Source organism: Candoia aspera, chromosome 6 (assembly GCF_035149785.1).
Source record: "Candoia aspera isolate rCanAsp1 chromosome 6, rCanAsp1.hap2, whole genome shotgun sequence".
In the NCBI taxonomy this organism is placed as follows: Eukaryota; Metazoa; Chordata; class Lepidosauria; order Squamata; family Boidae; genus Candoia; species Candoia aspera.
The window spans coordinates 92,443,431-92,464,905 of NC_086158.1; the positions used below are offsets into that span (position 1 = coordinate 92,443,431).

At 39.4% G+C, this 21,475-nt stretch overlaps 1 protein-coding gene across 2 annotated transcripts in view; it reads right to left on the minus strand.

Moving 5' to 3' along the window:
* Nucleotides 1–21,475, minus strand: part of DLG5 (discs large MAGUK scaffold protein 5) — a 103,865-nt gene that overhangs the window by 37,465 nt on the left and 44,925 nt on the right. For both annotated transcript variants that reach the window (XM_063307688.1, XM_063307687.1), the window contains exons 4-12: nucleotides 20,195–20,338; nucleotides 15,604–15,787; nucleotides 7,966–8,225; nucleotides 6,993–7,305; nucleotides 3,948–4,178; nucleotides 2,869–3,053; nucleotides 1,955–2,080; nucleotides 1,255–1,387; nucleotides 973–1,100 (exon numbers count right to left, since the gene is read on the minus strand). In XM_063307688.1, the coding sequence (XP_063163758.1) occupies nucleotides 973–1,100; nucleotides 1,255–1,387; nucleotides 1,955–2,080; nucleotides 2,869–3,053; nucleotides 3,948–4,178; nucleotides 6,993–7,305; nucleotides 7,966–8,225; nucleotides 15,604–15,787; nucleotides 20,195–20,338 (1,704 nt within the window). The remainder of the gene's footprint in view (nucleotides 1–972; nucleotides 1,101–1,254; nucleotides 1,388–1,954; nucleotides 2,081–2,868; nucleotides 3,054–3,947; nucleotides 4,179–6,992; nucleotides 7,306–7,965; nucleotides 8,226–15,603; nucleotides 15,788–20,194; nucleotides 20,339–21,475) is intronic.

Sequence of the window (21,475 nt, forward strand, 5' to 3'; positions counted from 1 at the left end):
TGGGTATTAGGGTTTAATAGTAACTCTCAAGCAACCAGAAACTACATTTATCCGGCATCTATCAATTTCCATGGATGCCAGTTAACTAAGAGTCTACTGCACATATAGCAATATTTTGAACAAAAGCTCTGCCAATATTAGTGGGACCACATAGATACATACATACATACATAAACATTGTGCTATTCCCTTTTGGGGTAACCGACATTATGTAAAGCAAAGAAACGAAAGACAGGAGATAAGAGAAAAGAAAGGAACATCTAACTAAATCCAGGTTATACTAACAAGATTTACCATACTTTCTCATACTATCTCTTCTTCCAAACCATTCTTGCTTCCCCAACATCCATATACTGATTCATATATATTACCTTTTGCCTTTTGCCTTTAAACTTCACATCCCTCTCATCAATTCTATCCAGCTCCAACTTTATTTTTTCTCAGTTTTGCAACCTACTCCGTTCATTCTCTCTGCATGGCCATGTCACCTCAAACATACTTTTGCTAAGGGTCGCTCAATTTTGTACGCAATCCACAGTCATTCAGTACCTATTCATTCTTAATCCTATCACTTCTTGTTTAGTACATATGCTTTTTAAGTACCTCATTCTGAATGCACTTTGGTATTTCTCTTGATAAGCCTAATTCTCATGTACATACAATGAAATGGCAGAATCATGTGATTATATACAATCATTTCTTTCAACAAACATTCATTCCTTGCAAGAGACAACAGATTACCCACCACCTTTCTTCCAACATTTGCACATCTTAAAATTTCTCTACCCATTTTGCCATTTTTTTTTTTGGACACTGAGAGATAAACAGGCTTCATATTTATATACAGAACCTCTAGGCAATTGGAACCACCAACTACTCCTTTGGCCCTTCATGTCCATGCATCTTCTTCACAGATGAACAGATTCACATACTGATAAGGACAAGTGCTTGGACTAACTACCAATAGTATACCTTAATCGACCATCTGCAATACTTCCTTTATCTACTTTGGTAACAAAAATTCCACAGTCTCCTGGAAGGTAGGGTTCGTTCACTCCTTCAGCCACATCAAAGCCAAGAGCCTTCAAATCCATGTCTTCCTAAAAGAGATGAATGCAATACATCATCTGTAGTGATTTTATACTTAAGACGTGAGCACATGTAATATATGGCTTTACATCCTATCTCTGCCTGCTGGGAGATTTCAAGCAGTAGAGCTCTATGACTAGCATGGGACCATGGTCTTCAACTTACCCTGTCTTTCTCAAACTCTACTACTTCTGTTTCCCACTCCATTGAATCTGTATCAATAGCTGAATCATGGGAACTATGAGCCATCAACTGCCGAAACCTTGCCTCTTTTTCCAACTGGTTCTCCATCTTCTCTCTGTGAAAAGTTGAACATCACAATCAAAATGGAGGGACTTTTTTTTTCACCCTTACATGCTCTGAATGAGAGGATGAAGACTCCCCAATTTCAAAGTGCTGGGCTCCTTAAATTCTGATTTAATTTAATCCTTATTGCTGTTTAATAGGCAGATGATCCAGAGATGCTCCTTTGAAAGAAAACTGCCAAGTGGGCAAAGAATGAAATTTCCCCTAACACATTCATACTGGAGAGTCCTGGTCTACTTTTCTTTCCAATTAAAAGTTAGTCCTATAAAGGTAGACAGATCTATTCTTTTCCTTCCTTCTTTCCCTCCTCTTCTGGGTTTATGGGTTTTAATAAATGCAATTTACACACACATACACTACATATGCATATGTACAAGTGTGTGTGGGTGTGTATCTCTCTATCATGCACACACACTCAGTGTGTGAAATTACTGCATTTGAAATTACACAACATTTGCATACAATAAAGATCCTGTCCTACTCCAAGGACTACGGCAGGAAAGAAAGACATGACATATAGGATACGAAGTTACAGATCAAAGGGTTTTCCATAACACACTTCAGTTCTTTCAATTCACGCCCAGTGTCATTCTTTTGCTTCCTCATGTCATCCAGATTACGAAGAGCCTCTGCCAAGTCACTCACGGCTCGGTCTCTCTCCCTCCTTAGGTTATCGCACAAAGTTCTTCAAAGTCAAAGAAATTGAAACACAATGTCAGAGGGCTGCAGTGTTATGCAATGGTCCCAGCCAGTCTCAATGCCCCCCTCCCCCTGGATAAAATAAACCAAGACCAAGTTTTTTTCCCCAGTTTCAAAACTGCATTTCTAGTCTTCCAGTATACTTAACCACTTTGCAACAAACGTATGAATGAAACAGAGATAAACAAACTGATGTAACAGGCTCTTTTATACCTAGCTGGTACCCTACTGTTAGCCATTCAAAATAGTCCAAGCAAGAAACACGAACATAAGTACTAACAAAAGTTACAGTAACAGAATCTTGCAAGTCTGAAAGTACATCTCTCCTCCTTTGCCTTTACGGTCCAAGAAATTAGGAAGGGTCCTTTCTGAGATGCTTTCTCCACCCCTCCTCCTTCAGACTCAAATTTTGTTTATCAGACCATTGTCTACTCTGTGGCTCTTCCTCCTGTCTCCCAAGTTCATTCCCACATTCCACTACACCTGTTTTCATTGGTGAATATGAAAGCAACCCTATATTAATTTCCTACTTACTAATTTAGTAACACAGGTCTGCAACGCTACAGAGAGTTTCAATTTCAGTTGAATTTTCATAGTATAAGACTTCAACCCCACCTAATGTCAGTGTTACAATTGTTATAATTATGATGAAGAATTTACTCTGAGTGTCTTGGTTCATACGTTTTCCTCTAGCATTTGCATAAGACATTTGCAATTTATTTAAATTGCCAGGTAGTGCAATGGAGGATGATTTCCTAGAAAGTATCATTTTACCGTATGCTCTCTCGTTCCGCAACGATCTTATCCCGCTCCTGGAAAGCCCAATCTCGCCTGCATTTGGCTACTTCTGCCTCTTGCATTGCTTCTTTTAGCTCTTGCGACATGGCTTCATATTGCTTCCGGAGCATTTCTATTTCTTTGTTCGCTCTTTCTATGTCCAGCGTAGCCGAATCTTGTATCTGAGATAGGAGAATGACAGATTCAGTTTACGGAATCACAAGCGATACAAGACAAGGCAAAAAACGGTGTTCAAAGGGGAGGAGGGAAATGAAACGAAAATGAAAACATTCTCATAAACTGTGTTTTAAAATATCTGGAGTTCTGGGTTTATTTCAGTAGAACCTCTAAGGATTTCCCATAATCTGTTCTGTTGTTACTCCATGACTTCCCTTCGCTTGCTAATGCAATTTAAATCATTTTTTAAAAAAAAATAATTTTGTGATTGGCATGTGTACAATTTGTAATTTTGGGGGAGCAAGGATTTCATTTTTCCCCTTCGTTAGTGAAGCATTCTGCTGTATTCTGCACACTGATTAAATCTCAGTTGTCAATGTGATCCTTTGAAGACCTTAATATTATTCTTATGCGTTTGTTTAATGTATGTACAGCAATTCAGTGTAGGTTTTTTTTTAAATAAAAACAGACAAATTGAAAAGTATCCAGCAACTTGAACAAAATTTGGAAATGACAAGAAATAAAACAAACAGAAAACAGAAAATCCCAGAAATTCCCAGAAAATTCCTCATGTGTTCCAAAAAAGGTCAAAATCCCAGTATCAAAGAGACAGGTGTCCCTACCTGATGTCAGTGATGAACTCTGATTAACAAAACAAATGCTAGCATACTGAGTTGGATCCAAACTAGGTCAAAGTCAAATCCATGGGCATTTACTGGGGGGTGGGGCGGGGGGGGGCTTCCTATGTTTCTTCCGCTGACCGTTACTCTCTTGTGGGTTCCTTTCTCTCTTATCTGACTGTTCCCCAGGTGGCATCTCTTCCCCCTATCTTCCAAGGCCACCCTCACATTCCATCACAGAACCCTACACTGCAATTTTTAAAAGGGTAACAGTAGTACCTGGCGAGCTTGATAGTATTCTCTTAACAGATGGTCTCTCTGGATAATGGCTTCCGTTCTCTCCTTCCTGGCTACATCTCTCTCTTCCTTCACTGTCTCAATATCCTTACATGCCTGGTCCAGTTCCTTCTGAGCCTCAGCCTTGTCTTTCACTTCATGGCAGTACTTTTCCAAAAGCTCATTCCTTTCACAGATTGCTCGGTCTCGTTCCACCAGAGCAGAATTCAGCTCCTAAAATGGAACCCATCATTGGTAGGAACATCAAGTGCTGAAAGAAACCTCTCATGTGATGAACACACCTTGAAAAGTTAAAAGCTTGTGATGTTGATCAAAAGAAACTATAAGCACCGGGCATGCACTAAAGGTTGTTAGCTAATATCTTAAAGGTAAGTATTCTTCTGTGGTAAGGACTGAACCAGAAATACTGCCTCAGGACTGTAAAAAGGTAATAGAAGAAGTAGAATGTACTGGGGGGGACAGAGACAGAAGGAAACAACTGATCCTTCCTTTTCTTCTTCTATTCCTCTGGCTATTCTTCCTGTTAAGCTTCTGAGATGTTAAAAGTTATGGTGAAGAACACAGTGAAAAGAATGATCCCACTGCATGTCTCCTAAAAAGGGGGCAAATTTCATTTAGTGGAACATTAAGAAATAAATAAAAACAATTGATGGTATTATGAAGGAATGATTGGACCAAGTCATACATCCAAAACTGAGTTGGAACTTGTGACCAACCTTTTTGTAAAATAGATTTACCATTAATCAGTAATTGAATCCCATTAAAATATCTCTCTTCTCATCCTTTACATTAAATGAATTTATCTTGGTATTTAAAAAAGGGTGAGGTGAGGTCAAAGAACGGGAGCAGAAATATTGTTTCTGGCCTTTTCACACCTCTGTTTTAGGTATGCATTGGTGACAGAAGACATTAATTCCCTAATTAATGGGAAATGCTATTACCTTAAATAATAGAGTCCAATAACAACTAAGTTTGTATCCATTGGAAATTATCTTAACGTCCAACAACTTGTATTAATTCTTTTATCTGAAAGGCACAGAAATGGTATTGCCAATTTCTTATGCCAAATCTTCCACCATGCTTTTGCTTGTACCTCATGGTTTACATAAACCTGGGTATTTTTAAAATATATATAATTATATATAAATTAAAACATATATATTTGTTATCAATGGAACTTTGGAGTCTGAAATGAAAATAGGATAAGAAATACAGTAATTTTAACTGCAGCTGTTCTACCAAGTAAAACGAGTTAAAGCTGTTGCTGTGACAAGTTCTATTTTAATCTAATGCAGAAGAGAATCATAATTATGTTTCTTCAAGAGTTGTCAATCCTTTGTAATAATTATTCTTCAATATCTAAATCTACTTGAATTGGTACGAAATCAGATAGCTTCTTGAAGCTACATCTGTGATCAACCTAGCAGAAAACAACTTATGAAAATTAACTTCTAAATCTGCTATTGTACAGTATAGAGAAGCTCTTCAAGATAATATAACACTTGTAGTTCTTTTTAAATCTATTTCAGGAAGTGATTTTTCAACTCAAGTACACTGTTAGTTTAGGAATTTCACTGTCACATTAATTACTGATCTGGAAAACTTTAAAAGGCCTTCTTTTTAGACAGCTGCATGGAAGGTAAGTATCGATGTAAATGAATATCCAGTGATATCCATTAATAGCTATATTAAGATCAGACAATATCCTTCTGAATACCAGGAGATGTAAATAGAAATTTCATTGTGTTTGTGGCCTTCTCAAAGGCATCTGGCTGGCCAATGTGGAAACAGAATGCTTGGCTACACATCCAAACCTAAACCACTAAGTGCTACCAACATTTCTTGCAATACTTGTTTGCTTGCATTTTCAAGGACGGTGACCAATGGAACTGAATGCGGTCCAAAAAATTAGTCAACAGATTCAACGGAAGCAGTGTCTCAAGGAGATGACTGGGATGAATTGGAGCTCTTGTGGATGATAATAAAATTATTTAGCAGTTATGTACCACTTTACGTTTTTCTCTTATACTGTTATGCCTGCAACCCCTTTCACAGGAATGACATGGCCTACTTAGGTCAACTGATAAAATAACCTTAACAATAATCCTGTAAGATATAATGAATGGTCTCAACTGATGGTTGCACTAAGCTAAATAGGATTGGACCCGTTTAAGTTTTCAGATGGTAAAACGTCACCTATTTATCTGAAAGTATTTGGGTCTATTATATAGACTCTTTATAAGGTATGTTTGGAGCATGAAGTATGTAAGTACAAAGGGTAAAAAAAATCCCAGAAAAAGGAATTGCAAACCACTAATGTAGTGTTGCCAGAAAACTGGGCCTGTGCATGAAGTTGCGCAGAACTGAGCTAAACTTGAAAGAGATGTTATTTTAAACTCCAGAATCTGACCAACCTCATCTAAGCTCAAAAGCTAAGCAAGATCATACCCATTAAGTACTTTGATAGGAGACCCAGACTCAGGGCTATAAGCTACACTGAAGAGTTAAAAAAAAAAATCCTGGGGCAGCTACGGAAAAGGCCCACCTCCAAGGCCCCAGTAGGTGACAGCATTTGAAAGAATGGACCTGGAGCATGCCAACCCTATCTAACATAGTGGGGTGGGCAAATGCTCTCAGGGAGAGGTGGTCCCACAAATAACCAGGCCCTGTGCCATGTAAGGCTTTAATAGTGATAACCAGCTCCTTGAAACGTCAAGCAGATATCTACATTAGAACCTTCTCTTCTATATACAGACAATTGTTTTGTGTGCCATTGCAGCCTTCCTGTGTTCTACTGGACTGAATAAACCCCAAAAAGGATTAGCTACCCCAGTGAAAGGAGACCTTAATAGTTCCACCAAATGAGTAGGTCACCTTGCAATTGTTCCTGGCCCAAATTCCTCGAGCAATGGGGAAATAATTGAACAGCCTCCTTGTTCAAGGAAATCCACTGTTACATTTGCACCACACCATACAAGCAGAATGAATTCACTTCTTTACCAACAAAAGTACCTTACAATACCATACCTGTCTTAATGCTTCCATTTCCTCACTAGCCACTCTCTTCTCCGAGGATGTGTTTTTCAATTTGGATTCTGCCAGCTCCAGCTCTGTTTGAAGTTTATCTACTTCTTTGATAACTTGATCCCTCTCACTCATGATGAGACGATACTCACTGAAAACAGAGTCCCGTTCCTCCTTGTACTTCTCGGCATCCTTTGCTGCCTTGAGTTGCACAGTTTTATACCTTGTTGCTTCTGACTGCAACCGTTCCATCTCTCTCTGCAGCTCCTTGTTCTGGGCTGTGACTTTGCTCAGTTCTTGTTGCACAGTTTCAAATCTAGAAGAAAATAGCAAGGTTGACCATTTGCAGGGAAGGAGTAAAGGTAAAGGTAAAGGTTTCCCTTGACGTAAAGTCCAGTCGTGTCCGACTCTAGGGGGCGGTGCTCATCTCCGTTTCAAAGCCTTGGAGCCGGCGTTGTCCATAGGACGGGGTTCTAAAAACCCCTCCTCCTCTTAGACCCCGAACACAAACTGTTTAAAAATGTAATAGCAGAAGGAACATGGTCAACCATGTTGTTTTTTTAGTCATGGATCTGCATTGTTCACATGTAATTAGAAAGCAGAGTTAAACTTTAACATCAGTAAAAAAGTGGGTGGATGCAAGGAGTGGAGCTTATCTTTTAAACTGCCTTTTTAAAGCTAAATCACTTCCACTTCTTCAGAGTGATAGTGAGTAGATATATCACGGAAGTAAGGACAGTTCACTTTTGTAGGCTTTTGACCTCAAAACCAGGCATCCATACACGCACAAACTCAAACTTTAAATGTAAATTGACAAAACACGCAGACAACTCAATGTGGTTGGTTCCGTTACGTCCACTTTGGTCCTGAGTGACCATGAGCACCATCAAGGAAGTTGAAAAGAGAGAACCGAGTTAAGATTTTTCTAGTGAAAAAGCTCTGAGACAGAAGAAACCATTTAGGAAGCCTATTTTACCTTCTCAGAGAAGTGGAACACTGCTGCTGGAAATGGACTGCTGTGTCCCGCTGTTTCATCAACATGTCCATCTGTTTCTGGAGACGTTTGTTTTCTTCTTCAGTCTGTTCTAACCGGCTCAGATCAGTATTGTGGCTTGCTATCTTTTCATTGTACCGCTTTCTTAGTGCATCATAATCCTTCTTCACAACTTCTAATTTATCCATTGCTGTATCGTAGAGTTTATTCAAGATCTCTGATGACCCATTCTGCTTCATGACCTGCCAGAAGGAAATATGCTTGTATATTTCATAGAATCATAGAATGAATCAATCGGAAGATCTCATTCAAGGCATAAATGATCAGGCTTAAATTATCACAGACGTATTATGTGAAGACCCAGCTCCCTTGAGAAGTTCATAATGCTGGGAATGATGGAAAAGAAACAGAGAAAGAGAACAACCAGCAGGAAAGTAGGTGGACAATTACAGCAATGATGGATACACCATTGGGAGACCTGAAAGGACAGGTTAGGAGGTCTATGTGGTTGCTAAGAATTGATGCTGGCATAATGGCACACAAGAGTTCACTCTTCCAAATAGGCCTAGGGAAAAGAACATTCTTCTCCATAATTCTGAAATGTCTTCATATTAGCCATTGCTTTCAAGGAGAAATTGCAGCTTAAAACTGCTGCACCAGCCCCGAATCAGTAAGTATGGACCCAAAGATATGAATGGAATGTGAAGTAGGTATGGCAAAGGTGATTGTTTCCAGACAAATACAGTGGAGGGGAGCAGCATGAAAGCAGAGGGTCTGTCTAACTTGTTTCTAAATCCTTTCCTTTCCTCTCCTCTCAAGACTGCAGAACCCCCCCCCCAATGTTCTTCTACCATGTAAAGACAATTAATACAGCAAATGTCCAAGACTGAATTTAGATCTTGCCTTAGTCTTCGGGAATGTACCACTAACTTCAGACAAGAAAGAGGAAGGGAGTCACGAGACTGAATTCCATCCCAAAGCAACAATAAAAATCCTTGTGCATGGACAAGAATTCTATCCGCCAAACTAGAATTAAAAGAGGACAACAGACATCTTCATCTGCTAACCACAAGATGGCACACCAGTTACATTCTTCATTGCAGCCTATTAAATATGCATAAAAGTCAAAGAAGATAACCTAATTAAGAAAATATTGCCAGTGCATATTTGCAAACTCTTTATTTAACTTACTTATAGCCATTCCTTATCCTTGGAGTTAATTTGCAGGGAACCCTCTATTTCTAGAGAATAATAAGGATGTTTTTCATAACTAAGAGAAACACATTATAGCATATAGGAGTTTTAGGCTGAGGTCTAGCCTCAAATTTCATATGCTACTATTTTCTGCTGAACTCACGACTAGCCATCTCCTCAACAGGAAAGGACAGAGACGCCTTCAGTTCTGCATCACAGTGCACACACACAGCAACATTTGACTAAGTGATCACATCCCATCTGATCATTTTCCTCGTCTACGTAGTAGCAGCTTCTTTGTCACAGCAGGTGGCAGTACCTGACTGACCAAGATGGACCTAGTTCGTTCTTGGGTGGGTGACCAAATGGAAATCCCTCAGCTCTTCAGCCTGGTATGTTGAGATAGCACTGCTATAGTTACAGATTTAAAAATAATGACCAGCCACAAATACTGTGCAAGGACATTTAATTTTTTTCTGCTGATTCCTCCTTCCCTAAATTTTGAACTGTGTATATACAGCAATCCTCTGATACATAATTTGGAACGATTAAATAAAATGTTTGTGGCTTTTATTGTGTTACTTTATGTAGCTATGCAATGTAACGTTTAAAGCCATACAATGTAGTGTGTGCACGCGTGAGAATACACACACACACACACACATATAGACATACACCCATAACTCCACAAGCCAGTTATGTGCAATTCAGATTTAAAGGCATTTATTATTTTAGAGAAGGAATGAATGATTTAAGAAGGAATATTAATTTCTGCTGGAAATGAGAAAATGTGAAAATGAAGGCCAAACAATCTCAGATATTTGAGTTCTAAATGACTTCTCTTAAAAGTTCCAGTAGGGTGCAGCACCCAGCCAACCTCAGATAGGCAGGGGAGGGTCTGGTTAAGACTTGGATGGAGGATTATCAGAGAGTCCCAGGGCTACAGCTTTGAGTGGGAAGTTTTTCTTTTTCTTTTTAAATCCTAGAAAAGTGCAGTGCCAGGACGCTCCTGTACTGTTGCCAGGAAAACTACAGGGGTGAGTCAATGACGTCTCCAGGAGTCAAGTCCGCTTGAAGGAGACTTTACTGCTTTAGTTTTGCTCTTTAAAAAAAACAAAAAAAAAAACGGATTTAGAGAAGACCAGTCAACATGAGTCTGAAAGTGGAGGAACAAAAGAGAAAACATCCCAAGGAGTTCCCCCATTCAATTCCCTGACAGGGAGAAGAGCAAAGAATCTGAGTGAGGCCAAAGGCTACCACCATGGAAACAGGAAGCTCATACGCAAGGAGCAGACAGCCCAGTCGGGCAGCGACTGTACAGTAAATCAATGGCCATCTCTGTTGGGGGAAGTAATTTGAGCCAAACGGTCTGTTCTTCCAAGCCGTCCACTGCAGGGCTGTTTGAACAAGTTTCATCTACTTTACTGCCTGTTCCCTTGTTCGCCCAAAAAGCAACCAGAGATACCTCCTATTCTACGAGAACAGAACTGGTATTGACTAACAAGGAGAGAAACGGCCGGTTCTTTTTTTTTCCCGCCCAGTAATTGTTTTATTGCATTATAAAACGTGAATAATACATTATAAAGTACAGGTATTCGTTGGGTACAGTGGCATTTATGCACATAAACCAGAACGTGTTAACACTGTGATGGTTTAGATAAATTAAACCTTTAAAGGTAAGGGGAAAAAAAGCTTATATCCATGTTAAATATAATTTCTAAAATGTTCATAAACATGCTTGGATCGCCCAATTCAAGCTAAGTATGGTACTGATAGACAACTGCAAAAAGCATTACATTATCTTACTAAGGTCTCCACTGTATTGTTAATTATTATCGTTTATAAATCAGCATGGCAGAATCTATCTACAGTATCTACGTGGTTGCTAAGAGCCGACAGTGACTTGATGGCAGAAAATCAATCGTTTATACATGTTTTTTTAAAAAAAAGGGGGAAAGGAAAGAAAAAAAGAGGGGGAAGGAACTGCTTGGACAAGTAGGTAAGTATTTGATTTCTAACTTCCCCCTTCTTTATACTCCGACTGATTTGCAGCATTTACAAACATTTAGGTCCCTTTAGAAGGCATACTGTAAGTGTTTGCCTTGCTGCCTGATACGCTATGTATACCAAAAGCGTTCTTGCTTGAATTTGGTGAAACGACAGGTTATTTTAAGACTGAATGGAGCAAAAATAAAGTGGAGCTGGGAGAGAAATCCCCCAACTGCGTAAGTTTCAAGCAAGTTTTTTGTTTTAAATGGTATCATTTTTCCTTGCCATGCTTGTTTTCCAGATGTGGTATATATTTCCTGTAGTGCTCAAGCTCTCATCTCTTTGAAGTGGCTTTGGAAGGAAATGATTAACCAGCACTTGCTTGCTTATTTATTTATGTCGCTCCTGTGTTTCCTCCTCACAAGGCTATGAGAAAATACCAATGTACTGCTTGCTGTAGCTTACTATCTGAATATTGCTGAGCCTGCAAGCACAGTGAGGCTAGAAATCTTATCTTGAGAGGAGAATATGAGGAACCTCTACTGTTCTCTATAACCTCCTAAGTTATGTAGAGATCTCTTCCATCAAGAATGGATTTCATTTTTGGTGTGTTCCCTCTTTCGCCCAAACGTAACAGAATTCAAACTTCTGCATATAGTATAAAAAAATTGCTTCTCCTGGAGATGAATAAGAAATACAGAGCTTGTTAAGCAAGCTTGAGCTAGAATGGCTTGCAGTGATTTCAGTGACTGTGTGTATAAACTCATAATTACAAATTAAAAGGTACTGGGATGAGAATGAAACCCAAAGTGGGCAATCTGCAGCCCCCAGATTCTCTTTCGGAGACACTCTGACTTTTGCTAAGCATGCCATTCTGAAATGAGAACCATAAAAACTTCGGTGTTAAGTTCAGAAATTGCCCTATCAACTTAAAACAAAGAGAACCTCTTTTTCTCCAGCTTTCTTCACAGGTGTGATCTGGTTGGTACCATCACTCCATTGTACCCATGTCATTTTCTTGGAATGTTATGGAAATGATTTACTGTTGCTTTCTTCCCCAGTGGTTTCAGCTTCCCAGTCTAGCAGAAGAAATTACCCAGAAAAGCTCTTCTGATGCCATCATGAGGGCATCAAAGCCTTCAACACCATGCTACAGATGTGATTACTTATGGCATATGTCACTTTTACAACAAGTCTTACACTGCTTATGTTATTATGATCTTCTGGTCTCTGAAGATCCTTAGAAAACAAGAGGAAAGTCTAGACCCCATGGTTTTGGAGATGTCAGCCAAGAGTGAGTAAGATAATTTTTCCCAACAAAAGGATAAAATGTTTCCCCTAATTTGTATTCTCTACTATTGCCTCACAGTCCCTTCATAAATCAAACAATAAATTGCTCACAATACAGCCTCACAGAACTGTTCATAGGAGGTGGAGAAAATGTAAGCAGGCAGTTGATGAATATTCGTACCATATTTTTTAGTGTATCTGTGCTGTTTATATTAATTCTTGCACTCACAAAGATTTGTTGAACCGTATTTCTGTGACATGTGTATTTACTGATTACATACATTGATTACTTTTAGTACAACTTATATGCAATGTAAGTGCTGTATTTTAGAGGATGAAGGGATGACGAATGGGAAAAGATACAGGAGGCAGAAGAACGGACAAGAGTGAGAAGTCATAAAAATATAAAGAAAATAACTTTGTGGAAAAACTGGGTTACCTAGAAATCTAAAAATAGAAGCAATGGGAAGCTTTAGGCTGCCAAAATAGAAAATAGGGACACTGAGATCTCTAGGAGTGGTTTGAAAGTTGCAAAAGAATTATGGTATAAACAACAGCTGGATGAGTCCCAGAGGGAGAGCTAAGCTGACCAGGATAGACTTCTGAGATTACAGATGCCCTGCCAAAGCTGTGACTTCTGAAGAAATCCATCATATTCTGAGGATATGTTCAACTCTATAACTGACTGTGTGTAAATCTCAGCAGGAAAAATTACAAATCTCTTTAATAAAGTTAAGTTATATTGAATTTAGATTTTCATACCACACTTAAGTTGTTTTCTTGCAATGCAGGACTGCTTACTCTGGCCTATACAAAGGAGTGATCTAAGTTAAACAGAACTGTGTTGTAATTTTTGTGCACAATAGTTCTATGCTCAGCTGTAGTGGGAATATATGGAAATTTTGTTGATAATGATCTGAATGTCCCATGGAATATCAAGTTGATTTCAACTAGCTATCTAGGCCCAGCCTCACTCAAGTTTATCACTTCGACTGCCTTGAGTCCTGATCTCCTTAATTTATCGAGGACCTGTAATGAAAGAAGCTGACATCAAAGCTGACTTGGGCACAGATAGCTGCCAATGATTACTGAGCTGAAAAAAGTAAAGTTATCCCACTTAGTGAATGAACTTGTAAATCTGAATTTTAATCTGATGTTTGCAACTGAAAAGGAGAGTAGTCATTCAGAATTAATTTGGAGCAGACTCATGGAGGCTCAGTCCCCCACATAAAGCTTAAACACAGGATCTGAGCTAATAAACTTACTGAATTTATCAGGACCAACCTCACTGTCTTTCAACATTGAAACAAAGATTATGGTATACAAATAATCACACAAGAGTAAGATTAATTTCTGTTTTTTACTGAACTTTGCTGCATTGCTGTTCAGGAAGGATTGCCTACCAGAACGTCGGACACTTGCAACTGTTCAGATTTTGCAGCGTATACATTTGTCAACTGTAGCAGCAGCAAAGCAGGATTGCAGTAAGAAGCTATCATGCATGCATGCATAAAAAAGGCGATGCTCCAATTTCAATGCCACACCCACCAATTCGGAGATTCTGATCTTCTGCTGCCCTGTGGAGGCCCCTGTTCAGAATCTAGTTTTATTCCAGAACTTTGGAATTGGTCAACTGTATTAATAACTACGTTTAGTCAAACGGCATCTTCCTCTCTTTTGAAAGTATTAGTGGATTTTAATGCTACTTCCAGGTTCCATTTCAGTTATTATTTACAGGTAGTCCTTGCTTAACATCCACAATTGAGACTGGAGTTTCAGTTGCTAAGCGAAGCGGTCATTAAGCAAACCGACCCAATTTTACGACCTTTTTGTAGCGGTTATTAAGTGAATGATCGTTAAGCAAAACATGTGGTCATTAAACGCAGTTCCCCACTGATTTTGCTTGCCAGAAGCTGGCCGGGTGATCATGTGACCACAGGATGCTGCGATGGTCATAAATGTGAACTGGTTGCCAAGTGCCCAAATCGTGATCACGTGACTGCGGGGATGCTGCAACTGTCATGAGTAAGGATGGCGAGCAGGGGGCTCCCATCCAGACTGTTAAGCGCATGCGTAGCACTGAGGAATTGGGCAGCCATTCAAAGAGACACAGATCGGGACCACCTTAACCTTTGGGGTTTATATGTCTGGGTTTTTCCCACGCTTCTTCAGTTTGTTAGGATTCCTGTTATGTACAAGCAATAAAACATTAGAGACCAGTTCCTTGCCTCAGTGTGGTTCCTGGCTGTTAGGACAGCAACGGTCATAAGTGTGAGCACCGGTTGTAAGTCAGTTTTTTCAGCACTGTCTTAAGTCTCAATGGTCACTAAACGAATGGTCCTTAAGTGAGGACTACCTGTATATGCAATCCAGTTACATAGTATCTATTTTCTGGTGCATGAAGTATGTAATGCACAAAGAAACTTTTTAGTACAGAGTCATCATAATTTAATAAGTATTTCTCTTTCACAACTGTTAATTAATATAGAAAAAAGAAACTTGTCAGTTTGAATTTCTGTTCTGTCTAGATCAGGACAACTTTGCTTAAGTTTCTCTCATTTAACTACTTGGCAATTTCCCATTGGTTTGGCCAACAGGATGCAAGGGAGCTGGAAAGTCATCAGTTACCCTCTACATATGGCAATGAGAATCAGGTGTGACAGAGAGAAGTCCACCCTTTGGCCCGGCTTCTGAATGCTGAGTCCTATCAGAAGAGGTCCTAATAGACTAACAAGACACAGCAGGCCTTGATCTCAGGCAGTATCACAGCGGATTGAAATTCAACACAAAGACAGCCAGATTAAAGACAGAATGGCCTATGGAACATTTCTAGTGTAATCTGGTTAACATCAGAAAACTGTATTTGGAATATATTATCTTCAAGCTATTACAAAGCTGAAAAACCAGAAAGTCTGTAAACTGAAATACTAAATTGCTCAGATCAGCCTTAGGAAACATTCAATCACAGTACCTAAATTCTGCAAAAATCATAGCCGAAAAGCCATCAGGAATAAGTGCAACCAAAATACTAATTAAATGAAAGGAAAATGCTATTAACGTTATTTCATGCCATTAGATGTATATTTTAATTGTGAAAAAAATGTCTTTCATGTGGAAACTACGTTAAAAAGCAAGGAAAGAAACTACCTGCTGTTGTTGGCTGCGCAGGTTTGTTATTTCCTTCTGATCCTCCTCATGAAGTCTCTTCATTTCCTCACACAACTGCTGGAGGTGATTGTGCTCTCGTACAAACTGGCTGTTCTTCCGCTTCAAGGTGTCCATGTCCTCCTTCAACTGTGACTGGTCACTCAGCAGACGACTGTGTAACGTACTGGCAAGACGGGAAACGCACGCAATTAAGTCCAAGTAAAGTGCTCCCTTGTGCTTGGAAATTGAAAGTGATTTTTGAAGGTAGAGTCAATAAACAATCACACTGATAGTCATCTCTAGAGTTTAGGGTCATCAAGTATTCTGACATTTAACAAAAAAGTAATTTCTTTCAAATCAAGCTCAACTTTTTGTGCGCTGGTGGACACGGCAACGTAATTTGGAGAAAATATAGAAGTGGTTTGTCACTGCCTTATTCCAGGAAGATGAGGTCGGGGATGGGGATGGTGATGATGATGATCCCTCCAGGCTAAACTATGGTCCTGGGATTCTCTGGGTGTCTCTCATCTCGCCAATAATCGGGTTTGGACATGCTTAGCTTCAAAACCCAAACAAGGTCTACCAAGTGCTCCCTTCTGGTGAGACACTGTCAGAAAGTATCACTCTAAGGTTGTAGTGGTGAAACCACTACATTATTATGGACTCATTATTTTGAACACTTTGGGTCAGGCTACACTATGAAGGGAAGAGCAGGACTTTGGGGTCTGTGCTGAGTGAGAGGAGAGAAAAGAGGACAGCAGAAAAAGAGAGAGAGCAGAGAAGAAACTACATACATTTGGCTCTGGCCTTACCACGAGCAGACCCTAGAATTGTTTGTTTTTTAAACAGCATTTATCGTATTTTGTTTTTTATTTCAAGTTTTTTACTGTGCTTCTAAGTCATGCTGGGTACTTCTACTGACAAAAAGGACTATGAATAATTTTAGTAAATTAATTACTCTTCCATCAATAATAAACAAATGGATGGTTGGTTTCTCTCCTGAGTTACTGTCTCTTCATAAAAGAGAAATCCCCAAAGACACGGAAATTAAAAAGATGCATCCAGAACTAGGAGTCACCGGAACTTTTCGCTATAATGCAATCCAATGAGCCTCTATGGGAACAAGACAGACGACTCCCTGGATTGAGCCTTTATCATCTAAAACAACTTTACTTCATAAATTCATATAGCTGACTGGCTTCCAGAAGAACTATAAATGCTTCCAAATTAGCGCAAACCTCTGCCGGGGAAATCCCTATATCCACTGTATGTGTCATGAGTACTGATGGCAAGCAGGAGGGGGCCTCTATCCAGGGGGAAAAACGCATGCGTAGTACTGAGGAATTAAGCAGCCATTCAAAGAGACACAGATCAGACCCGCCTTAACCTTCGGGGTTTATCTGTCTGGGTTTTTCCCACGCTTCTTCAGTTTGTTAGGATTCTGTTTATGTAGCAGTAATAAACACTAGAGACCTACTCCTCGTCTCAGCGTGAATTCTGACTGTTAGGACAGTATGTCTAACATCCTGTTTGGATCCAGATGTTTCTCAACCCATAGCTACTGTAGTGGCAAAGTGGAAGACCACCGTATTTCAAGGAGTGACATATTTTGATTTCTCCTTCATATTAAGAAGAGTATAGAAGTTTAGAGTTCATTCTGAGCTATGTCTAACCTGCTTGTTTTTCACTCCAGCTTGAAAAGGTTGGGGCAGGGGGGAGAAAACCCCAAGACTGTTTATGTTAACACTAGCTTATCTGTATAGCTTTCCAGGTTCTTGGATTACGTTGTAAACAGGTGTCCAGACCCTGGGAACTATCTAGTCAAGGTCAGATCCTGCAGTCTCATTACCATGGAAACAGGGCCACGAGGGTTTAGGGCCAGACTTTGATAAAAACCTTAGGATTGCCTCTTGCGTTTGGAGCTTGGCCACAGATCCTGTTACCAGATGCTGGGTGCAAAATTGGCTTGGGAAGCTTCTGAACAGACCCAGGGCTGAGTACTCTGGAAATGGAGCCACCCTGGAGTATGTTTGCTGGGAGCTTCTGACAACTGATGAGAGATTGGGTATCATCTTGCTTGATATGTTATGGTTTTTCTTTATGTTATGTTTCTGTTCAATTTGCCTAAATTGTTTAAATCTGTTTGAGTGAATAATAAAGCTTAAAATTTCTTTTCTCACTGATGTGTCACGGAATCTAAAAAAATCAATTGTCTGGGCACCTGATCACTGCCTGGACACTTGGCAAAACAGCTACTTCCAGCCTAGAATGGCAGATTCAGATACCCAAAATATCCTTGAGGCATCCCAAGCATCTAAACCAATACTTAGGGCTGGAATAGCTGGAAAAATTGTTGCTGGGATTATGGAATTCATTGCAGGGGTAACTAAACTGCACTGGATGGATACCTTTGTGAATGTCAAGGATTAAGAAAACTAGCAATTGTGTTTGACAAAATTTACTCTAGTCCTTGGTTCATGAGAAAGTAGATTAAAAGTCAGAAAGACTACTAAGACTCATTGTATGTTTTAAAGATGTCTGAAAGACCATAGCCTTGGTGAGCATTTTGGAATAGCTTCAATGATACTTAAACTTCTACACATCCCACACTTTTATTTCAGTAACTCTTTAAAAAAAGATGGTTTTTAATTATACAACAGGAGAGGAGAGGAGAAGAGAAGAGACTAAGACTGAGAAACAGTCTAAAGCAGAAGTGAAAAAATTGCAATTTAAAAGGGGTCTGCTGGGACCCCTTTTACAGCTCCTTCAAATGTCCAGAAAGCAGATCGGGCTAATATTTTCAAATTCCCGTTTTTTGTGTCACAGTTTAAGGGGGTTTAGAGCATACATTTCATTGCCCTGAGATAGTGCCCGTAACATGCTTGCACAATTCCACATGAGCTCACCAGGGCAAAGTGGTTGGGGTCCCCTCTGTTAGGCTCCAGACAGATGTTGTAGGCTTTTGATTATTAATGTTGGCTAACAACTGTCGTATAAACAGACCTAGCAGCATATGACTTTTTACCTAATGCTGTTGAGCCAAGTAAACAATATATAATTATTTTTAGAAAACCAGACTGCCTGTTGAGGGACATGATAAGCGACAAAAGCTGAAGGCCATGGATACTGCATCAAGAGGTGGGCAGATAAGAATAAGGAATCTGGTAGCATCTTTTCAGACCAACAGATTCAATTAAAAGGTTTAACTGGGGTGAGGCAGGGGGAAAAAGGGAGGTTGGCTGCACAGATGCCTCATCCTAATTTAAATCCTATTATCAGTCTAGCCACTCTGGGCATCTGCATCTGATGGAATGAGCTGCAGCTCCTGAAATCTTATGCCTTATAATGAATTTGTTAGTTGGAAAAGTCGCTACCAGAACCCTTCTGATTTTGGGCTACCATAGATTTCATCACTCTCTTCCTATAAAGAGCAGATCAGGGGGAAGAAAACAACACCTCTCAGATTTAAAAGAAATTGAACGTTAACCTGTTCTTAAAACTCCAAAATGTGATAAAAAATATATCATTGTAACTTCGGCCCATATTCTTCGAGTGAGTATGTTAACAGCATATAGGAAGATGAGAAATAAGAGATCAGAGCCATTGAATGCTTCAGTTCCTGTATATGCAAACACCATCAAGTTCATAGCCTTCTTTCTAAAGGCTCAAAGGCAAATACAGGATTTGGGAGGATTACGTCAATCCAAATAAGGAGTTCATAGAAGTGCAAGCAACCAAAGAGAGGAACAGAAAGTGAAAGAAAGTGATGAGAGAATACTACTTCCTGAATTCCTGAAAAAACTTATTCTGAATTAAGTTTGTCTGGCACTTTGGATTCACAGGCAAAAAGATCCTTTGCAGTCAGCAGGGGTGCACTGATCTGTAGTTCCTTAAATCATAGGATTCTTTTCCAGGGGTTGCACTGTCACTTATTACTCCGCTTATTATACTGCTTGTAATGAGATGAAGGGCAAAACATAAGACCAGGTTTTGACCTGTGCAAACATGCCAAAAACTGAGAAGCATACAATTTGGACATTAAGTAATTAATTTTATAGAACATTTATTTGGACTTGTTCACTGAACCCAATAGAGGGGAATCCAACCGACGGCACATTAAAACCTGAAAACAAAGGAAGAAGGGCTGTGATGGTTTTGCTACTACTTAACTCTCCCATGGGAACATTTTGACCCACACTTCAATCTGGACCAAGGAAAAAAATTCAGAGAAAGAAAATAGACATGCCTTCCAAACAAGCAATCAAAAGAAAAAAACCACACCTTTTGCTTTAAATCTGGGAAAGTCACCTTTGCAGACTTTACTCCATCCCACTGCAAGCCAAGTTTACATTCCATCACCGTTTTTACAAGCTGATTTTCTGTCTGCAAAGATTAAAAAACTAATCCTTAAATCTGCTACCAAATGTTCTGTATATTCTCCCTCCACTGATGTTAAAATTAGGACATTTGAGAGACAAACAGGATGAGGATAAGAAAGCCAGTATTGAAGGCCTCTGGATATCAAACTCTAAGAGAATCTATTCAATACAGAAAAATAAGAAAGGAAGTACTAATGTGTATGTTTACTTACTGATAGAAATCAGCTTCCTTAGCAGCTTCTTCACATCTTTTTAGTGTTTTGGTATGCTGGTTCTGTAGGGACTGTAGATCTGACATTGCCTTCATACACTGTATCTTCAGTCTTTCATAATCATGGTTTGGTTTGGGGTTAGGCCTACCACAAAGAGAAGGTCACATGAGTAAGCTAAAGTCTCCTTTGAGAGTCTGTCCATGCAGTTTTGGCAACAATATACAAGGGATTTATCATTGCTTTCTTTTTAACTGCCAGAGTAATGAGCCCTGGTAGATTTCCATTTTGGTCTCACTATAAACTGTGCCTAGAGTGAGAAGCATCATGACGCCAGGTCCATTTCATCCCATACAAAAGTTACAGATGTGGGCTATGGGCAAATTGGCCCTAGTTGTTACAGGGAGGAAGGTTTTTCTCCTGAGGGATTGGTTTTTCTCCGTTGCCTAATTCAACACAGCACTGACATACTGATCCCCACTGACACACTGCTTGGAAAAGCTTAAACATCCACATGCCAGCACTTGATAACATTTGCAAATTAGTGATTAGTGATTTGAAAAGAATGCTTGTGCAAATAAAACCAAAGGCATTCTAAAAATCTCCATGGAAAGCCACATTAAAATGTTTAATTCTAGGTGTCACTGTGAAAATTTAAGTGAAGATTTCAGTAAGGAGCATTGTAACTTTGCAGTGGGATGGGGCTTCTCTGTCAAGGTTCCCCAAGCCAACGAGATCCATGACCACTGCAGATCATGTCATGGTAGTAAGACCCAGCAGGCTTCAGGGAGAAAAGACCTAGACAAACAATGAATACATTTGCACTTAGAAGTGAAATGACAGTGGACTGGAGTACTGCCAAATCCTCTTTACAATGTATTTTTCGATCAAGATCCCAATGGCCATTTTTTCTACATTACATATTTTACCTTAACGCACGCTAACAGACATGCCATTAGGCTCTATCTTTCTCCACCATACAAAGAATGTATTAAAAACATGATACAAGCCATATCCAATAACTATATGTTACAAACACCATAGAGATTAATTTGAAATTAAACAGGATTGGTTGGTTAAAAAGCTACTCTAATAGGTAAAAAACTAAACATCCCTGGTTCACATCTTGCTTCGGTCACAAAACCAGTAAGCCACATTCTAATAAACCAAGAATGACCTACATATGGTCTTCCAAATATTGCAAAATCCCAACTCCCATCAATGCTAGTGAGCAGTCAGTGATGGGAGTTGTAATCTCCCACCCTCCGGAACATCCTTCCCCCT